Source organism: Pinus tabuliformis, chromosome 5_2 (assembly GCF_031772625.1).
Source record: "Pinus tabuliformis cultivar Carrire ecotype Pingquan chromosome 5_2, CPIR1, whole genome shotgun sequence".
In the NCBI taxonomy this organism is placed as follows: Eukaryota; Viridiplantae; Streptophyta; class Pinopsida; order Pinales; family Pinaceae; genus Pinus; species Pinus tabuliformis.
The window spans coordinates 805,768,699-805,783,833 of NC_142306.1; the positions used below are offsets into that span (position 1 = coordinate 805,768,699).

The 15,135-nt window shown below is 41.1% G+C and overlaps 2 protein-coding genes across 2 annotated transcripts in view; one reads left to right on the plus strand and one right to left on the minus strand.

Annotated features, from left to right (window-relative positions):
• APG7 (ThiF family protein) overlaps positions 1 to 7,421 on the minus strand; it is a 52,553-nt gene extending 45,132 nt beyond the window's left edge. Inside the window, exon 1 of the mRNA XM_089437028.1 lies at positions 7,008 to 7,421. Within this exon, the coding sequence (XP_089293154.1) occupies positions 7,008 to 7,236 (229 nt within the window). The 5' untranslated portion in view covers positions 7,237 to 7,421. The remainder of the gene's footprint in view (positions 1 to 7,007) is intronic.
• Positions 7,422 to 10,723: 3,302 nt separating this feature from the next.
• Positions 10,724 to 11,611, plus strand: LOC149161763 (uncharacterized). Its single transcript, XM_089434992.1, has one exon. It carries the CDS (start codon positions 10,724 to 10,726, stop codon positions 11,609 to 11,611), a length of 888 nt encoding a protein of 295 aa, XP_089291118.1.
• Positions 11,612 to 15,135: the final 3,524 nt, after the last annotated feature.

The following is a 15,135-nucleotide window of genomic DNA, read 5'->3' on the forward strand; positions in this document are numbered from 1 at the left end:
TTACTGGTTAATATCTTGTGGAAGATAATTTTGTCTTGAGTATTTGGGTAATTGTTTTGAAAGGATCTCTTGTTCATTTTTGGCACTTGTCTTGTGGTTAAGATTGTATCTCATTAATGACTACTAGTTGATATAACTTAAGATCAAATTATAACCAAGTACTTCAAGAAAACTTAAACAATCTTACCTTAAGGATCACTCATTCACCTTGCATCTCATCCTAGGCTAGTTTTGCATTTAATAACTTACCTCCAAGCATAAATTTGGTTGATAGAAATAATAGGACCACCTTTATCAATTTAGCTTGAGGAACTTAGCACCTCTTTAGTTGTTAACACGATGACCTTGCAGTCGTCAAAGCCGCAATCTTTGCAGCGTCGAAGGCATCGGGTGGTTAGAACATAGTGGGAGGTATCGTTAATCAAGCCTCTACTTGTTGCTTCCCGTTGGCTTTTATCCCACAACCTACTCCAGAGACTAATTCCAAAATAGTTAAGAGAAAGGATACACCTAGAATAGACATTTAACTAAAAGCAACCAAGATTCTTGCATTTCACCTAAGTCTTAGGATTTGCATAACATATAGGTTAGTTAAGCATTTAAGCAACAGTTGTTCATCCGGTTACTTGGTCTTTAAATTGATCTAAAAGCAAGTTAGTTGACTCCATAAGGCACTGGTCTCATTGATAATTTAATCTAATCCTTTGAAACTTATTAAAATCAACCAAGTGGCTAGGACATTCAATTGTGTCTCCTGGACTTGTTGGTTGCCAACTTGTCCTCCATCTTCACTTTCCATAGGGACTACCCCACATAGCCTGTTGTTGGGAGACAACTAAAACGGAGAGGTCAGGGATCAGAGTGACAACCCCCAACCTGAGCCATATATCATATATCTCCTTAAAAGTTACCAAATCAAAAATATAGGCAACCAAATGCTTTTGAATAGAGTCAATCAAAATTTTCTTAGCTTTGACCTCACCTTTTCTATACTTCGTTTTAGCAACAATCGATGCATTTGAAGGAGGCTCCACCACTTTTCCCTGCACATAGTCCAATTCTTCATGCTCCTCTAAGGTCAGGTCCAAAGTCATCTTCCATGCATGATAGTCAAATTTGTCATTGAGCTTGTCCTCAGTATTGAAGTAGGATGTAGAAGCCATTGAGACTTGTCCAATAATCTTTGACCAACAAATCTCTTAGTGATTGCTTTTCTCTCTTGCTTGGGCTTTGTCTTGACCTAGGCTCTCATACCATGTTAATTTTAGATAACAATGGTATGTTCTATGCTTGCAACAATTACTTCAATGTCTTTTTATTAGCCCAATTAATTATCAATAGCAATCACATTAACAGTAACTGTAGATAGAACATAAACAATAGATGCAGAAGACAAGTCAAGACAAGAGAACACCAATATTTGGCGAACGCCAAGGAAAAACCCCAAGATGGGGAAAACCCTTTGATCAATTCTTCTTATTATTATATCAAATGTTCAGTAGAGAGAGTACAATAATGTCAAAATTGACTTGCCAAATGATTATCAAAGCAGCCCCGTCAAATCTTAAACTTCCTGCAGCCGTCACAACACTAACCAGAAAGTCAACGCTAGTCAAAGCAATAGCAAATTGTCCTCGAAATAGCTTGGTCATACCCAGTCAAACTCGGCCTTCTAAGGTGGTAAAAGTTAGCCCAAAATAGTCATGAAAGCAGTCGTCAAACTTGGTCAAATTCTGTGGCCAACATCAGTCAATATGCCCAAAATACCTCGGTTTCAGTGTCAATAGGTGCAGCCGCCAAAGATCAAAATTATGGCTGAAAATCGCAGCCGAATGTGGTCAAAGACTCAAAACACCCCTGGTCAACGTTTGTCAAACCTGCAACATACTCTAAAATTTTGGCCTTGCAATTTGTCCTCCTTCTTGCCACACAATAGTTGCACAATAGCTATACGAACCAATCAGACGAAGAGAGAGAAGAATGTGTGAGATGAGATGATGCCAAATGAGGTTTGAGGTCTCTCATATTTATACAAGTCGTTGAGTGTGAAGTGACATGTCTCTTGGGCTTCATGAGACTACATGATGATGTAGCCGACCTTGACAATTTGTGCATGTGTGGGTTTAAATTTAATGATCTTTAGGTCGATTTAGGTGCTCTCGAAAAGAGGAATTCAATGCAGTAATCATCTCCATCAAATGAGCTTTCCAAAGTGGAATTTGGCCCTAGTTGCTAATTTTAACATCTAGTCTATAAAGGAGGTAAAGGGCAAAACCTGTGTCGCACGAGTCTCAAGTACGAGTGTATTTTGGGTATGGGGGAACAAGTATCTGGCACAGCTAGAAGCTTTGCCCAAATTTACAGGAACGTCAAGTTGCAGTGGCAATAATATAATATATTAAAATTTAATATATGTTAAAAATAAAAATAAGATAATTTATTTATTTCCATCCAAAACTTGTCAATCAAATTCCATCCTGCAGATTCCATCTTGCAATGAAATATGTAAAAGATTGAACTTTGAAACACTGCCAGAAAAAATCAAAATATTAATCCATCAACAATTTTCCAATGAAATTCCTTGCCAGCAAAGAAACATGCGGAACTCCCAAACCGGAAAAAATGTTGTTATACTTGATTATTATGTGATTTCATGCAACGCTATATTATATTCAACTTCAAAATTCAAGTTTGGAAATTTATAAAATGAAACTGACTAACACACTACTCTTTCTCTTTCTGACCATCACTGTAATTCGTTGAATCTTATCATTAAAGCTTCAAGATAGGCTTCAAGATAGTAGACTTATTTGCAATTGTTGAACTCCAATATTTGCAACAGAAGCTGCCAAGGAATGACTGGCAACTATCTACATTTTGTTGAAACCTTTGCTACATCTCCACATCTTTGTCTCTTTAAAGAGCCCATGCAGTCCAGCCCCTTGACCTCGCATTTATCACTTAGAAAATAAACAAAGGGTACCTTCTCTGCTCAAAATAGGTACCCAAAACGTGAGAATCTGCTCAAAATAGGTACCCGAAACGTCAAAATCTGTTGCAGTGAAGCTCTCGAAAAGCTCCAAAGTACCCGCTGAAGCTCCCAGCGGTTTTGGAGCATTTCCTACCAGCTCCCAGGAGCGCAGGAGAGGGAGCGTGGGGTACGTGCTCTCCAATGCCTGGGAGCGGTACCCATGTAACTATGGGCAGAATATTTCTGGAGTGTCGCTGTTATTACATGAGAATGCAGTAGCTTACTGTTTTCCAGTTCATGAATAAACTGAGTTGCAGATTTGAAATTTTCTGAGAATGTTTACTGTGTGTTGCTGTTAGTACTGAAGTCCAGATCTGGCTACGATGGTCTAGAAATTTTGCAGTCAATGGTGAGGATCTTTTTTTGACACTACCATTCAATCATCTCTCGATGTACATTTGGCTGTACATTCCACATATTGGTACTCTTCTCCATGGGAATTGATTGATGATTCTGAACCCACCAGGTATATGACCAGTCACCAAACACCAGCATCTTGTCTTTGATTATTGACTACAGCACAGCGGAGAGAAAGTAGTTTACGGTGATAACTCAGCCTTACCAGTTTTAATATGTTGTTTTCTTTGTTTCAGAACTGGAAATGGCATTAGGCTATTTTTTGATGTACTTAGTGTGAGACAACCCAGAGATATTTAACAATACCCACAAAAATATTTTACTAGATAAATTTCAGAACTGCTGAAAACTAAATACACTGATAATTAATAAGCAAGTTTATAGCGGAAATAAGTGAGAAATCAATGACAGGTACAGCAGAGAAATTCACCCACAAAAACCTTCTGAAAAATTTATTAACTCAGAAAATATGGGTCAGACCCACACAGAAATACACCAGAAATTATAACCAATAAGAAGACCTGTAACTCGGCCTCTTACTGAGAAATTTGTCCTGAGAAAACCCCTCGCTGCCTGAGAAATTCGGACTCAGCAGAACTCGGCCTCCCTGATCAAGATCTCAGCCGGTACAGCCCTCCTTGACGTCATACGTGTGAGCCGCAGCTGTCCTGTCGCACGTGTGGACTGTTTGTGCCCTTCCTTTGTTGATCAAGTTATATAGCAAATTTACATGCTATTGAGTTTTGGAATATGCCTCTAGATGAAATTGACAGTTAAAACACAAAAATCTTTTAAATTTGGATTCTGGAATGCCTAATGAGTGTTTCATTAAAGGGTAATGCTGTAAAGGTCTATCCTAAATCATATCATTCCCGGCCTAATATGTTACTCAACTAAATTTAGTTGGAACTCCAGCTGAATGGGAGATTCTTAAAGGAAATAAATATAAGAAACTTGTCAGTTAACCCTTAACTCTTATTAAAAAATGCACTGTTAAGCCTGTGCAAATTTGTGGAAATCCAAAATTTGAAAAATGAGTGTTACTAAGAATAGGGAAAAACCTAAATTTTCATGGTTAATCTGAATGTGATGAGAAACTATCAAATAAAAAGTATGGAGAAGGAAATGCAAGGGAAGAAGGGAAAACCATTGATGTAAATAATTATGTAATTAGGTCTAAAAGTCCATTTGAGGCGTTGGTTAGCTGTCAGAACATAACAGTATGAAGGTTGGATTGGTTAGTAACTTAAGTCATAGATTAAGAATCAATGATCAATAGGATGAAAATGATCATAATGGTACAGAACATGCTTCTTGATATTTTAAAAATAATCACAAAGAGAGACTATCTTGGCTATTGAGGGAGGCTCTAAACTAGTCATCAACTGGAACAATTGGGAAAGGAATCTTCATAATTGGACTCGCTCTGGTCTGTGGGAAAATTGGGGAATTGGAAAGAGGATTCTTAAGAATTTCTTTGCAACATATATATAGACTCTAGAGAACTAAATGTCCAGTCTGATGAGCTGTCTAAGAAAGCTCTAACTCCGAATGCAGGTAAGATCTCTACATAGGCAAGACGAAGCAGGATCACAGTATCCAGCTATTCTTAGATCCCTGTATGAATCATCTTTGTGGTGGACTCCAGGATTCAGCTACAGATCCAAGGCTCCTACCCCGAGGGGTGTTCAATAAATCAATTTTTAATTGTTTTTATGTTGCAATGAGAACTTCTATACACATTTTAATGCTTTTGTATGAGATGTATGAACAGAACTCTTTCTGGTGGAAATCAGGATTTTGCTATGAGTTTTTTTCCCTTACAAAAAAAAATATCTTGCCTATTGAGGAAAATGTATAAAGACTTCTCCACTAATCTTTTAAATCCCTTTTATGGACTCCATTTTGTTTCTAAAAGGATTTCAAACTTCAAAGAATGGGTTACAAGCTATTGAAACCTGTCCAAAGGTTTGTACTACATATAACCTCAAATCTATGGAGATAGGCTTTAGGAGCTTTAATTAGCATACTAGGGCAAGAGGGGAAATACTTGAGCTTATAAAGGAATCCCAGACATATGTAAAAGTATTGCATGATGAATTTTATTGGGAAAGCTGATTTGACAAGATGCATACAAAGCAAATCTGGAAATTATTCCTATAAAATATTGAACTTACTACTTAGCCATTATTTGAAATACTTAAGCTTAACATAGAAGATAAAGAAAGCTTAGCAAAACTGAGATAACATTGCCAGTCGCTGTGTGTGCTTGCATTGCAACTAGCTCTGGAATAAAGTCTCCTCGCTTTGGTACTGTAGGCTTTCACATTTTCTGCGATGATGTATTAGGGTTCTCTGTCTTCTGTCACAGTAATCCCAGAGTGTTGTTGTTGTGGGGTATTTAGCATTTTCTTCACTTTTATACAGTCAAAATAACCACCCATACACCTCAATCTTCCAAGAGAATAAAATCTCTAAAATAAATGCAGTAATAGTATAAAGAGGAGACTTACTATATGTCAACTTGTCGTCCGCTAAACCACCCTAATTGAGAGAGGAACAAGGCAATGCAGAGCGACAGTAATCGGTTAAGTGGATCCTAATAGAAGACCCCAACTGAAGCAAATTCCTTTGCAGGGATGATATAGCCCTAAAAGGTTTCAAACTAAACAAGGAGGAAAAAAATATGCATCGAGGCAAATACATTTTGACGGGGACCCACACGAATCCATTACGGACATTGCTAATTTCAGAATTTGTCTAACAAGGGCAATAAATATGGATAGAAGCAAGTACCTTTTCGCAAGGGACTGACATGAAAAGAATTAAATATCCTTCGAAGCAAACCGCCCTTTAAAGAACCCTACGTTGATATTCAATATTATGCTATATGTTTAAAATTGCCGATTTCGAAAAATCTTTCAATGGAATCCTGATAACATTATAAAAAAAAGGGAAATCCTGAGTGGGCTTGAGTGGGCTAAATACATTCGGGTCTTTTATTCAGCTTCATATAATTGCTAAAGATTTACTCGTCCGATACTAAAGTCAGTCATGGTGGCTACAATTGTTTTAAATTAAGCATAACTTCTATGCCTTGCCAAACACGTTGGTGGTATGCATAGTAATCTTCCAACCTCTTTCTCAATTTAAATATATGAGGAAGCATCATCTGCGAAGTGTTTGTCCACCAATTACCTTAGGTTAAAACTAAGAGGATCAAAACCTTCAACTGCCGGGGCAATGACCTCCATTAGCTAACAAACTGCAACCAAATTTGGAATAGAGGTCTCCGATTATGTGGATTTTAAGTTTAACATTCTTTTTGCTCAATTTTGTGCATTCATCACGATTTTTTCGGTCGTCCATATCATAACCTTCGTTTTGTTCCTTCTTTCTTGTAAATCTTCATTTTGTTTTTACAAAGCATTTCACTGATATTCTTTTTCTTTTTTCTTGGACCAAAAAAAAATGAAGTTCTCAAAATGTATTAATTCATAAAATAAAATGTAAAAATTATCTTGAATTAAATCTCTTGAACAACAGTCAAAAACTAACAATTTTTAAATCATTGTTTATGAAAACAAATTAATACAGTGAATGCTCAAAAGATTCGAACCTGTGATGTCGAGCGGGATTTCAGAGATGCCGAGGACCTCGAGCTTTAGGTCAGCTAATTTTCTCCAGAAACCCTCGTCCACGGTGCTCTGCAGCGGCGAAAACTGCAAGATAGAATGGCCGCTGGAAGAAGATCCTCCCACTGCTGAAATATTAATAGATGATCCTCTGGCTGATGATTCGAACGCCGGTCGAGTCTCCATATCTTCGTTCTCGTCCCCGCCCGCCATTCTTGTGAGGTTTTTTTCTTCTTTGTACTTCAGCCTTCGCACACGGATTGATTTATGGCGAAGGGTTTGGTGCAGTTAGCGTCGCTCCATGCTTTTGTATATGAAATCTGCTGAGCGTTTGCAATCATGGCGGGCAGAGTTATGTCGCTTTAGTGTGGCGAACTCCCAACAAATAACAAGCAAACATAAAATCAGTGGTCTCTACGTCCACGCAAACGCAATGTCTAGACACGGCAAATTATTATTGATATTATTATCATCAATAATTGGGTGTTATTATTAATCAATATGATTTTTTAATTGGTAAAAGAAGGGATCTCTTTTATGCAACAATTTGATTGTCTACTTTTCGCAGACGTGTATATCATATTTCTTTGGAAATTGAATTTATGACTTTTAAGATGGAAATAAGTGTTCTCTTGGCACATTTTAATGGTATCATTATTTCAGAAATTCATATTATTATATATCAAATGTGGTAGCAAGTTAAGTGGGCTTGATTGTGGAGAAAACTCTAGAGTTAAGCGCACTTGAGCCAGAGGCGATCTGGGATGGGTGACCTCCCTGGAAGTCTTGGTTACCGGGTGCAAGCCTCGGAAGTGATGATTGACGCTATGTGATTTATTTCACTAGTTTCAATCCCACTTCTTCACCCCTGTGAGCATCACCCGATGCAATGAGTGCTAAGTGAATTATTCAAATCATGAGAAATTGGTTACTTACGACTACCTCTCATGGAAATGGTCATACATGAATGACTTACTTAACACAGTTGAATCCCAAAAATTGTATCTAAAATATTATATATCATCTTTAAATTTGAACTATTCATATCACTATATTCTAATTATGTGATGATAATCCCACAACCCAATAATTATGTGTTTTATTAAAAAAATTACATTTTAACATAATATTAATTATATGATTAAAATATTACTAATTTTTACTAAAACTCTTACATTTTAACAATTCTACAACCCAATAAATATGTGTCTTACTAAAAATCTTATATTTTAACATAATATTAATTATATGATTAAAATATCACTAATTTTTACTAAAAATTTTACATTTTAACATAGTATTAATTGTATGATTAATGAAAAAATTTATAGGGTGTGGAGAATGGAGCTATGCAAGGCTAAAGCCAGCATCCATGGTGGCCTCGAGGGCCATAATCCCTGGGATTGATGGCCATAGCTCTCGCACCTGGCTGGCCTGAACTTACCACCCCACCTCCCTATCTCTCTGTGGTTTACATTCACTCAGCTCGTAGTTACCTTGCTAACAGAGGACTCACTGGGCGGTCACACTTGGTTTAACCTACATCCCGTTACTTGCCTCCTCGACAATTGTAGCTCCCCCGACTGTGACTATCGGTTTCGATGGAGCTTGACGACGTTGACTACAAGGCGGACCCTCACCCCCATCAGGTTATCTGGTCACACCATCGAACCGTGTCAGGCTCTGGCCCTTTTGTTGCCACTTTACGACCGCTGACAGTTGCTCAATCCGCTCAGGTTCGACCGGGCCCTTCTGAAAACCACCCTCCGCCCTCAGTCCACATTGATGATGCACCTGGTTTGGACTGTCCCCCGCTCTCTCCAGTGACCTTAAACCTGTTGGGAACTTGTCTCCAACCCTCACCCACTTTCGACGCCCCCCTGTTTCACCCTCCTCATACCTCAGCGCCCCATTGTGCTCCCTCTACCTCCCGTATCCCCCATCCGAGCCCCCTCCTCTCACCAATCCTACCCTCTCAAGTGCTACCCTAAACCCTGGAGGTACAAACCCTAACACCCCCATCCGCTCAGGCTGCTTCAGCTCCTCGATCCCTAACCCTAAATCTACCCCGTCCACTCCCCAAACTGTTAACCAGGGCTGTCGGGGTCTTCTCAAGGATTATCTGACTGCTCGCCGCTCAAACAAACCCAAGAAAGGTAGGTGCCTAAAATCTGTGGACAAGGACATCAACCTAACCCTAGGCGAGGATATTCCGATGGGCGAAGTCGCAGACACGGCAAAGAAGGTTCTGGTGGGTCGAGTGAGGGGCAGGAACTACTCAGTGGATTGTCTTCGCCTCTGGACCTCGGAGATTTGGGGTTCCCTGCTCAAAGAATTGCCCATTATCAGGGTCCTGGCTCGTGGGTGGTTTGCCCTACACTTCCATAGGGAAGAATACACCGACTGGATACTATCCCGCTTCTGGCACATCGAGCTTGCTCTGATACTGTTAAAAAGATGGGACCCTTTATTTGACCCTGAGCGAGAACAATTGGGTGCAGGGCCGATTTGGGTCCGTTTGTCGGGCCTTCCAATGCAGTTCTGGACCCTTGTTGTGTTCAAGCGTATTGGAGATGCACTGGGTACCTACTTAGAACATGATCAATCGTTTGAAAAGTCAGGGATTATGACAATGACGTGAATCCTGGTTCATCTAGATACCAGGGATGGGCTGGAGGAAAAGATAACCCTCCACTGGAGGCACTTCTCGTGCCGTCAAAATCTGGATTACGAAGGAGTGCCTTTTCGGTGCAGAAGATGCCACAAGGTCGACCATCTATACAAGGATTGTCCGCTGCTCACTCCTACTTCTCAAGAGGCTACAAGGGGATCGAAACACCATCTGTCTGAAGACCCGATTGTGGACGAGCAGCCCTTAGGTCAGGATCACTCAAAGGATGCGGATGGAGTCACTGCTCAGCAAACCAGTGCTCCACGGATACCACCTACATCCCCTCCACTGACTCGATCCCGGTCTGTTGTGGAAGTTTCTCCTACAACGGGTAATGCTCCTCCTTCCTTTTCCTCTGCTCTGCTTTTTAATCAATTTAATGCATCTATACATATTCCTGCTTCCCACTTTGCATCCCTATCATGCACACATTCCACCATTAACTGTGAGCTCGAGCCCCCCTCCCCCATTTTCTCCACTACCCGCCATCTTTACAAGCTCTGAACCCTCTCCTACAACCCCCTCCCTCCCCCTCTGCATCGGGCTCGCACACCTACAATCTCCGATCTCGACCTTTGAACAGCCCCTCCCTGCTAGGTCTCGGCATCCCCCCCCTCTCCGAGATTAAACCCACCAGAGGCAGGCCTTCAAAGATATCCAAAGCCATCAAATCTGCGGGGGCAGATGTGGCGCAGGGTTGACAGACCACCATTGAAAGGGCACTTAGAGCATCTGAAACCCTTGATATTGTTCCCTTATGATTTGGCTCTCTTTCAATTGTAGGGGCTTGGCCAGCCCAAAAAAAAATTGGCCCTCAAGCACCTCTTGCACTGTACTCCCTGTGACATGATTCTTCTTCAGGAAACCCTAGGGCCTTCTGATCAGATTACTAAGATCCTGCAAGTCTTTCTACCTGGCTGGCACTTCCAAGGCCTAGATGCAGTGGGCAGATCTGGGGGTCTAGCCATTGGAATCAATCCAAAATCTATTAGGATGATATCCTCTTGGGGGGGCCAAGGTTTCCTGGGCATGGACATTTTCTCTGCAGATTTAGGCAAACAGCTTCGCATCATTAATATCTATGCCCCCAACCAAAACAGGCTTGCTTTTTGGCAATCCCTTCTGGATAACCCCTTGATTAATAGTACCACTATTATAGGGGGAGACCTGAACTTTTCCATTGGAAATGAGGAATCCTGGGGGCATCACTCGCAGCTTGACCCTCTCTCAGATCAGCTGAGCTCTCTTCTGGATCAATATGGGCTCATAGATGTACCCATGAACAAGAAGATGCCAACATGGCATAATAGGCGTACTGGCGAAGCTGCCCTTGGTAGAAGGCTGGACAGATATCTCATACATGAAGATCTCCTCAGAACTCTCGCCATCTACAGGCAATGGGTAGGCTCGGGGGGAATCTCGGATCACTCCCCCATTTTCTTGGAAGTGGCTGGCCCATCCAGGAAACCAAGGGCCCCTTTCAAATTTAACTCTTCTTGGTTAAAGGATCCAGATTATATTAAGATGGTTTCGGATTTCTGGCATGCCCAACCACCCCTCAAGGATCAGAGGAAGGCTACAGATTTCTACAGAAACCTGCATCAGCTCAAGAGATTAACCATTGAATGGACTAAAAGGAAAAAAGCTAGGGATGACCAATCCCTTGTGGATATCGAAGCTCAGCTGGCCTCCTTAACGGATGTTAGTGGGCTTGGCTACTTATCCACTGAAACAAAGCTTCGTCTTGTGGACTTGGAATCTCAGAGATCCAAGATCCTTCTTGACCGGGAAGAATTATGGAGACTCAGAAGCAGAGCAATCTGGCTACAAGCGGGGGATGGCAACACAAAATTCTTCCACAATTTTGCCAATGGAAGGAAAGCCAACAATACTATCTGGCAGATGCCCTCGGATTAGGATCAGTTGGCCACCACTCACTCACAGCTCACCCAACTTGGTATCTCCCACTTTAAGCAGCTCTTCAAAGCACCCCCTGCCCCATCTCTTGCTGAAATCATTAACCTTGCTGGCCATTTCCCTGGGTACTTGGAACCGGATGGAATTGAGGATCTCATAAAACCGGTTTCCATGGGGGAATTAGAAAGCACTCTCAAATGGTTCAAGAAAGACAAAAGTCCAGGGCCGGATGGCTGGCCCGTGGAATTCTATATTGCTTTCTTGGATATCATTGGACCAGACCTGCTAGGAGTGATAGAAGAGAGTCAGTCTCTTGGTCGCATATATGCCCCCTTAAACTCCACTTTCATTGCCCTCATACCCAAGACTGACTCCCCCACCTCCTTCCATGACTTCCGCCCCATATCCCTTTGCAATTGTCTCTACAAAATTATTGCCAAGATTATAGCCAATCGCATCAAGCCAATCCTCTCTGAACACATTTCTCAAGAACAATTCGCCTTCCTCCATAATAGACATATTCATGAAGCCATTGGCTCTGCCCAAGAGGCCCTCCACTCCATTAAACTGAGAAAACTAAAAGGGATGGCGCTCAAAATCGACCTCTCAAAATCTTTTGATAAAGTAAGTTGGTTATATCTAAGGATGATACTCACACATCTGGGGTTCCCTCTGGAGTTCACCAGATGGATAATGGGATGTATAACTTCAGTATCCTTTGCAATCCTTATAAATGGGTCAGCCTCCCATTCCTTTCAGGCGGAAAGGGGAATCAGGCAGGGATGCCCCTTATCCCCCCTACTGTTCCTTCTAGTCATGGAAGGCCTGAGTAGACTGATAGCAACAGAGAAGCGAGCTGGGAGACTCAGGGGACTTATGATTACTGATCACTTCCTATTAACTCATCTACTTTTTGTTGATGATATTCTCATCTTTCTCAATGGGGGTATACAGGATATCATTACTCTCAGGGAGACATTAAAACTCTTCAGTGCTGCTACAGGAATGGAAATCAATAGGGAAAAGTCTACTGTATCTTTCTTTGAATGTACTCAACAAGAAACCCATCTCGCCCTACAAAATTTCCCCTATCAAATATTGGAACTACAGGATGGACTGAAGTATTTGGGCTTCAGGATTAAAGCTGATGGCTACAAAATAGCAGATTGGACCTGGTTGATCTCAAAGGTGGAAAAAAGAATAAATATCTGGTGTCATCGCCTTCTATCCAGAGCTGGAAGACTGGTACTCATAAAAGCAGTAATAGAAGCAACCCCAGTCTTTTGGATGTCCTTGGCCTAGATTCCCTTGGGGATTCTGCATAGGATCCAACGAGTTTGCAGCCATTTCCTGTGGAAGGGACAGAAAGATGGAAAGCCTTATGCGTGGGTCAAATGGAGCAGAATTACGACCCCCAAAAAATGGGGAGGTTGGGGCTTAAAGCACCTCCCGGCTTTCGCACAAGCATTGGCTGCTAAACAAGGTTGGTTACTACTGAAGCACAAGAGTCTTTGGTTGGAGGTGGTCACCCATAAATACATTTGGCCCAGCTCTATTCTAGATTGGATAAGGCGACCTACATGGAACAGGAAAGGCATTTCAGTCATTTGGAGGGCCATATTAAACACCCTACCCATCATCAAAAGAGGACTTATCTGGAGGATTGGAAATGGGGCGTCAGTCCGTATCGGGATTGATCCCTGGATTGGTAGTGGAAATGCTTATCAACTCCCATAGGAATTGATCACACTCCTCAACTACAATGGAGCCCTGTACATATCACAACTAGGAGACCATTGTAATACAACCATTCTCCAGCAAGCATGGCACACAGGAGAGGCTTGGAATATCCCGAACCAATGGGAAAGACAGTGGAGAATTTTTCTGCAAGCTTTATCAGAATCCCATGTACGCCTCAATGAAGAGGAGGATGAATTGATTTGGGGTTTTACTAAAAATGGTCACTACTCCTCCAAGCAAGGGTATGATATCATTCATGCTGAGCACAAGCCGGACAGATTGATGAGCTGGTGGAGTCAACTTTGGAAGTTAAAAGCCCCTCCACGCACAAAATTATTGATGTGGAATATCATAATGGATAAAACCCCCACAGGAGCAAATCTCAGAAAAAGGGCTTTCCCATGCCCGACTTGGTGCGTTTTATGCCACGAGGAGGAGGAAACAAATCAACACTTATTCCTCACTTGCTCTACATCCCAAATACTCTAGACACAAGTCCTGCACACTCTAAATATCAAGCAATCCTGGAGTGGCGCTGATATCCCAAATGCCTGGGATAGATGGTGGGAAGCTGCAACTGAACCAAAAACTAGAAATCTGTCGCTCTTGGTCACTTGGCACATATGGATGGGCCGCAATAATATCATCTTTCGAGACCGGAACATAAACTGGGCCCTAATACCTCCAAAAATCTGCTCGAGCTATGAGGAACTCCCAGCTGAGGAAATTGTCAACAGATCTCGGATCATCACACAGGAACAAATTGACAAAGCCCACCCCTGGGCATATTTTGATGGGGCTGCACAAGCACAGGGATGTGGGGGAGGCATAATCTTTCATCTATCAGACACTCATTTTTTTCACATATGCATGGGTTTGGGAGAGGGTACAAATAATTATGCAGAGCTGATTACTCTTCGACACTTATTACATTTTACCATTCTCAAACAATGCAGATACTTACAAATATTCGGGGATTCCAAAATAGTCATAAATTGGTTTAACAACACAACTTTATGCCATGCATATACTCTCAGAACTATTATGGATGAAATTGTTTTTCTCAAAACACATTTTGATCACATTTCATGCACTCATATCTACAGGGAGCGTAATGAAAGTGCGGACAAGCTATCGAAAGAGGCAACACATCGTCCTCGAGGAGAATGGCTGATCACAAAGTACACACCAGAGAGGACCTACCAGTACTTCCACATACCATATATAGATCAGGAACTTCGGAGGGCAGACAGGCCCTAATATCAGCAGCATATACTTGTCTTTTTCACAGTTTCTTTCCTATCTTGTAATTAGCAAAACTTTTGGCAACAGAACAACGATCACTACTGGTGATTTTTTGAATATGTAATTATTTATATATGTACAACACACCCAACAGGGTCTATCTATTTTAGAATTTTGTAACTTCAAACAGCTAACTACGGTCACAGTATTTGCATATGCCTATGGGCATCTACAACATGTAATTTTCAACAAAGTAATAGAAATTACGATTTTTCTCCCCGAGAAAAAAAATTGTACGATTAAAATATCACTAATCGATATGTGTATTACTAAAATCCTTACATTTTAACATAATATTAATGGTATGATTAATATATTATTAATTACAAAACAATAATACTTTATATTCACACACTGAGATACCCCGTAAGATTTACTTTTCCGGACTGGAATCTTTGTGCGGATGTCACCTCGGTGTTACTCGAAAGCAATGATTCCATCCACCTGTCCGATGCTCTACAGGAATGTTTGTCCCCTCT